Source organism: Halichoeres trimaculatus, unplaced genomic scaffold (assembly GCF_033239565.1).
Source record: "Halichoeres trimaculatus isolate MK-OKI-2021-1 unplaced genomic scaffold, fHalTri1.1 fHalTri1_scaffold_15, whole genome shotgun sequence".
NCBI lineage: Eukaryota > Metazoa > Chordata > Actinopteri > Labriformes > Labridae > Halichoeres > Halichoeres trimaculatus.
The window spans coordinates 614,149-620,996 of NW_027437193.1; the positions used below are offsets into that span (position 1 = coordinate 614,149).

At 45.6% G+C, this 6,848-nt stretch overlaps 1 protein-coding gene across 2 annotated transcripts in view; it reads right to left on the reverse strand.

The window, feature by feature from the left end:
- kcnq3 (potassium voltage-gated channel, KQT-like subfamily, member 3) overlaps positions 1-6,848 on the reverse strand; it is an 80,699-nt gene that overhangs the window by 6,701 nt on the left and 67,150 nt on the right. For both annotated transcript variants that reach the window (XM_074687845.1, XM_074687846.1), the window contains 5 exons: positions 5,126-5,325; positions 3,438-3,543; positions 558-689; positions 381-476; positions 183-270 (listed from right to left, as the gene is read on the reverse strand). In XM_074687845.1, the coding sequence (XP_074543946.1) occupies positions 183-270; positions 381-476; positions 558-689; positions 3,438-3,543; positions 5,126-5,325 (622 nt within the window). The remainder of the gene's footprint in view (positions 1-182; positions 271-380; positions 477-557; positions 690-3,437; positions 3,544-5,125; positions 5,326-6,848) is intronic.

Consider the following 6,848-nt stretch of genomic DNA (forward strand, 5'->3'; position numbering starts at 1 on the left):
CCTGGTTAACCTGTCCCTGCGCCTACGCCCTGGTCGATAAGTTACCTGAGGAACCGTGACCCAGGTGAGGTACGGTCTCAGTAACCAGGGACGCTCAGGATCTTTCACTGAACTAAAACCTGCTCTGTGGTGTGACCTCTACACTTCCTGTCTGAGCAGGAGGGTTGAAATTGGACACTCACCTGTCTCTCCACCCTGACAAATCTACCCATCATGCTTTGGTCTTCAGGGTCCGGCAGGGGGGCGGCTTTGGCTAGGTAGGTCTCATGCCTGAAACAGAAGGACACAGAGTAGACGTGGGCTGCTCAGACTCTGGTTAGCATGTAGCGGGTTAGGGTTAGCATGAAGCTGATCTGGTGGTCTCTGCGGCCTCACCGTACCTGGGCGACTGACTGGACGGGTAGGTGAACGGGGGCTTGGTGGGTTTCTTCTGTTTGGGGGTGAGGGGGGCTCCAGGGGCCAGAATCATATCGATCCTTAAAGACAGAGAAACTGGGTTAGCAGAGGGAAGAGGAGAGACGACCGTCGCTCCAGCAGACTCTGAGGTGGTGTCTCACCTTGTCTGGAGGTATTTGATTCGACACAGCATGTCCAGGTGTCCGGCAGAGTACTGCTCAATCACATCTTTGACATCATAAGGCCTCAGAGTTTCCTTAAACCGCTTCTTGTTCAAGAGGAACTGCATGATCCTGTCAGACAGAAGGACGAGTTAAAACGATAGAGAGCCCCACCCTCTAATACAACAGTCTGACGTTAGCTGGCAGCAAGAAAACAATGAGCTGAGTGGTTTTATCAACAAATGTTAAAAAAAAGTATTCTTTCAAAAATTTAGAAATTTTTGAAGATTTAATTAAATTAGTATCTTTTTGGTTTTTGCAAACAATTAAAATTTCTGCAATTTTTTTCTTTTTTTATTTCATAATTTTGGGGGGAAATTTTCCAAAATTTTAAATTTCAATTTTCAAAAGTTTCTTTTTAATTTATGTAAATTTTTGAAATTTTTTTTTTTTTTTTTTGCAAATTTATTAAATTTGTACCTTTTTAGTTTTTGCAAACTATTAAAATTCAAAAATTTCTGCATTTTTTTTCTTTAAATTTCATAATTTTGTGGGAAAAATGTCCATATTTTAAAATTTCCATTAAAGTTTTTTTTTAATTTTATGTAAATTTTTGAAATTTAATTTTTTAAATTTTTGCAAATTTATTAAATATAAAAATCAAAGACATATACAATTTCATCAATGAAAACAAATTGGGTTTGGATCAATTTTCACTGGATTTTAATATTCTTTGTAGTTTTCATTTTGAAAATCTTGCGGCTACTTTAATCCAGGACCCTGACCATCGTTCGTCAGACACATCTGATCCTCAGTGTCTTATTTCTCAGTTTTTGGCCACAGGTGTTTTTGACAAAGAGATAAAAAAATAACCCAGAAGCCTTGATCCCTCGCAGACTCCACCAGGTAGTTCTCGTAACAAATGTCTTGTTACTTATTCACCGTGTGACGCGACTCTATAGTGGAAGTCACTGCATGGGCTCCAGACTATCCTAAAGTGTGGGTTCAAACAGTAAATGGACTGAGGGGCAGTGAAAAACTATCCCATGGTCTGAAGAATCAAAATTCATCAAGTCTCAGGACAGCATGGCTCTGCAGTAGAGGAGTCCACATTAGGCTGAACCAGAAAGGTAAAGAACCCTTAAAGATTTGTTTTTAAGGAACCAGACGAACCCAACAAACCCAACGTGTGTTTCATCTTTTTAAGGCAGAGGAACCTGGGCTTCAAACCCATCACCTGGATCCTGATCCTCAGTCTGACATCCACCAACCAAAGTCCTGAATCAGGAAAAACCAGGTCAGATACCCAGGCCCTGTTCCTTTGGACTTCCTTCAGTCACTGAGAGTCTCCTCAGACCTGGGGTCCACCCCTCCACCCACAGAGCCTTTTCTTTTGTCCGTTAGATCTTAGACCCCGAGCCCCCTCAGAGTCAGTGTCCACTACACAAACTTCAGCGCTTGGCAGAAAGTCTGGGGTCCTGAAACTGAAACCTTTCAGCGGGGAGCGTCCCATTCATGTGTCCACCTTTCAGCGGGGAGCATCCCATTCATGTGTCCATTCAGCCCGGACATAATGGTGTGGAAGGAAGCAGCACTTTCACAGGGTTAATCACTCATCTCACACGCCCTCAGGCTGGGTTCAGTTCCTGCATTATGTCATCTCTGTGGCCTATACATTTCCCAGCTCGCAGAGAGCTCGCCAACAGCTCGCAGAGAGCTCGCCAACAGCTCACTGAGAGCTCACAGAGAGCTCACAGAGAGCTCACAGAGAGCTCACAGAGAGCTCGCCATCTCAACGCCACGGTTTCACATACTCGACCTCGTACATCTGCAGACTGAGCGTATTTATCTACCAACACTTTAACGCTCTGCCCTCCTCCATAAGATCACCAGAAGAGTTTCTGACGTTGAACTGATGCTGTTATTATCCCTGTTCACCTCCTGCTGGTTTCCTCCTCCTCCCCGTCAGCGCCCTGCTCTGCTGGAGAGTGGAGCGGCCTGAAGCCGTCATCAATCACTTTCCTGCACGTGCTCTTACACCAACATTACTCCAGGAAATTGCAATAACCAGTATCCATAAAATGGGTTGCAGGGGGTGTAATTTAATCCACTGTGTCAAATTCTCCTGATGATTTCCTCCCTCCCACTTCAAGAGCCTGTTCACACCAATCTCTGGGACAATTTTTTGTTTCAAGAGCCAAGCAGTCTGAGCGGGGGGAGGTTATTTCAGTCTACAGCCTGCTTCGTACGAGTGTTAAACTCCAGGTCTTTGTCGCCCTTTTCTGACGCAGAGGCTATCACATGCAGCTCCTAACGTAGCTACGCGTAGAAACAACCTCCAGCCGCTGAGTGCTTCCTGTAAGATGATTGCTGAGTGAAAATCAACATGTATCAGCTTCATAAAAAACCCAAATCTCAGTGAAAGAGCAGAAAACGAAGCCTGAAAGTGACGATCTTACTGACCACACTGCCCCCTGTGTTTGGGAGGAGCATCGCACATAGAAACATTGACTCCAACCATTGACCAGGCTTAACACAAGAGTTACGTAACATTACAGTGAATATCAGCTCCAAACTAACAATCTTAACCCTTTGATAACCTCTCCTTCTAGTTTTTTAACTGTTTAAATGCAACGAGCGCACGTCTGTTTCATCTTTCACCCTTTAATGTTCCATCCGTTAAAATACACATGCGTTTTTTATTTCTTATGTTGTTGGAGCCTGAAAATCAGGAACAACAAAATCCAGAAACATAATTTCAAGCTGTAGAGACGACACATTCAGGTTTCACTGAGTTTAACATGTTTTCAGTGAGATGCAGCCTCTCAGAAAAACTCTACTCAGCGAACATTGGATGAATGTACGCTGAGCGTCTCTGACCTGACTGCCCTGATGACCAGCTTCAGCGTGGGGATCATGTCCTCCATGAGGATGTCTGGAGGAAACCCCCGCTCCTCTAAGGCAGGGTCTGCCAGGGCTGCTGCATCTGGAGGAGAGAGGGAGGCAAACGTCAGGAACATCAGGAACGTCAGGAACATCAGGAACGTCAGGAACGTCAGGAACGTCAGGAACATCAGGAACGTCAGGAACGTCAGGAACGTCAGGAACGTCAGGAACATCAGGAACGTCAGGAACGTCAGGAACGTCAGGAACAGAAAAATACATAAGGCTTTTAATTCGTTACAGCATGTCTGTCTTTTGGCATCACTAACACTGAAACATTTCACCGTGAATGTATGAGGGAATTTCAACAGTATGATCCTGTAATATTGTTACTGTAAGATAAAATTTACTGTAAAATAACATTAAAGAACTGGTTACTCTGCTGCCAGTGTTAAAACGTTATTTTACAGCAAAGTGATTTTTGTTGTGATAGTGTTTAGTGACCGTGAGTGAGGAGGGAACACAGTGGATATGAAACACTGCTGTACACTGAGATGTTACATTGAGCCAGTCTGTGCTCCACGTGGCACAGACTGACTGTCTGTGCTCTACGTGGCATTGACCGACTGTCTGTGCTCAAAATGGCATTGACTGACTGTCTGTGCTCCACATGGCATTGACTGACTGTCTGTGCTCTACGTGGCATTGACTGACTGTCTGTGCTCTACATGGCATTGACCGACTGTCTGTGCTCAAAATGGCATTGACTGACTGTCTGTGCTCTACGTGGCATGGACTCACTGTCTGTGCTCCACATGGCATTGACTGACTGTCTGTGCTCTACGTGGCATTGACTGACTGTCTGTGCTCTACGTGGCATTGACTGACTGTCTGTGCTCTACGTGGCATTGACTGACTGTTTGTGCTCCACATGGCATTGACCAACTGTCTGTGCTCTACGTGGCATTGACTGACTGTCTGTGCTCTACGTGGCATTGACTGACTGTCTGTGCTCTACATGGCATTGACTGACTGCCTGCTCCACATTGCACAGACTAACTGTCTGTGCTTCACATTGCCCTTTTTTTTGTTTTGTTTTGTTTTTTTGAGTTCACTTTAAACTCCTGGGGCAGTATCGTAGTTGGAGCTCAGACAGCTTGCTCCCTCTGTCCTTTAGCTTAATTTTTCCAAATTCAACTGTTAGTGAAAATCTACTTTTTGTCAGCGTCATCTTCTGTTATCTAATTTTCTTTACCTTTTTTGTGGATTCTGGGATTAGGAGTCGTATAGCACTTTCTGTTTTGTATAAAAAAGTGTCTTTTAATAAAGTCTGATAGATTAACCCCTGATGAGATTGCCTGTAATGTCATGTGCTGCCACCTACTGGTGTAAAACAGTCACTTCCAAAGACAGAGAAGTTGTTTCAGTAGTTTTTCTAAAAACACGAGAGATTTTCTGAAGTAGAGGTAGAATTTGCTGAGTGACGTGTCCCTAATCGATTGTTTCAGTCAGCGAATCGATCAATGTCTCACACAAACCAGGACGACCAAACATGGCTTCACTGACAGTTTGTGAAACCCTTTTCATTTCTTCGTCTTTATTCATTCATGTGATTGCAAACCTTTGAATTCATTCAACATAAAAAATACCGTTTGTCCTGTGGTGATGGGGAATCGTCTCCGTACCTTCAGAGCTCTGGCGGAGGGTGTGGGCCTTCATACGAAAGGCAGTGCGGAAGCGTTCCCTGTTACTGAACCCAGCCGGTTTGGGCTCCTTGGAGGGGCTTTCCTCGATGGCGTCGGCGTTACCCGTCAGCTTCTTCACCGTCCCCACGGATGGTCGTGCGTTGGGAAGGCGAACGCGCTCCAGCAGACTCATTTTTTGACTGGAGTGAAGGAGAAGAGGGTGTTGTGACTTTCTCAGAAAGTGTTTGTTTATGTCTGTGACTTCCTGTCCTGTGTCTGTCTGTCAATACGTGACGTCTCTGAGTTTCTCTTTCTATATCTCTGAAGCTGCTGCAGACTGAGGTGAAACGATTGGGACGTGTCTGATTTTAAAGCTTCGAGCTGCACTTGATCTGACTCAGAGAACAAACGGACCAATCAGCATCAATCATTTGAGGAGAAAGAGGCGGAGCTACAAGGTCAGCAGGGATGCATCTTGAGTTATGTTGTTTACTGTTCAACGTTGGCGGTGGCAGCAGACGCCTACTACACCGTACTGTTGCTCTGATTGGTCAGTAATGAATGTGACAGACTGACTGTCCAATCAAAACCTGAGTTTCCTTTTTGAACGCCTGAGCACTTCCTGAAACTAAGCGGCGAGGTCAGAGAGGAACACCTGGGCGTCCACAGATCATGGTCCCTCACAGCTAACGGGGCCTCCAGTCCGTCTTTACGGGAACTAACAACAGTAAACAGAGTCTGGATCCACCTCCTGGTCCACGCTGTGACTCCTCTCCACCGGCCGACGTTCACGGTCTGCTGCCGGCGTGTTACGGTGCTGCTCTCCAGAAACAGGCAGGCCCTAAAGAGCGGCGAGGAGACTGGTCTCTGACAATATTTGGCAGCACAAAGACCTGAGGGTAAAATAAGACTCCTGTGTGCCTTGGAAGAGGCAGGGAGGCGGGGTAACCGGAGCCAAACAAACGGCCTCTGAAACCTGGGCCGTTCTCAGCAGCTCTGCTCCCACAGCAGACACACAATATGAGCCTCTATGTGGCCTCGGGGCCGAACAGGGACGGCAGATTACGGCGCTGAGAGGCGGCAGAATGGGACGCTTTAAAGGAGGAGAGAATCTCTTTCTGAATGATTCGCCACCAAATAAAGAGGAGAAAATTACAGGAGATTATCAGGTGGATCTGTCTAATCAGGGCAGCACAACAGCTGATCCCCACCAGAGACACATATTAGTTTCCTGGAGACACAGACTGACAGTGACGGCGCTGAATGGATCCACCTGAACCGAGCCGCTCTGTGAAACCACAAACAGACAGGCTGAAACAGTAGAAACCTGTTTGACAGAGCTGGAACCAGGACAACAGCAACAGTCAACATCTCCAATCAACTCAGTTAATGACCAACACCAAGGGTCTTCAACCTGTGGCTCTGGACCCTCATGTGGCCCTTTGACTCCTCTGCAGTGGCTCCTTGTAGCTTTAAAAATATTCATGAAATAAAGAGTTTTTATGTTTCTTCCAGAGGGTATTGATGATTAAAGACACTGACACTAAATAAAATCCTGCGTTAACATTTAGTTGAACTAAATCTTCATCCCATCTGTCAATAAAGCCTGCCACCGCTCTACTTCACCTCCTACAACATCAACAGCCCACCAACTTTCCATGCACCTGTGGCTAACCTCAAGTTTTACAGCCCTGGGAAGATAACTACATCTACAAAAAGACTC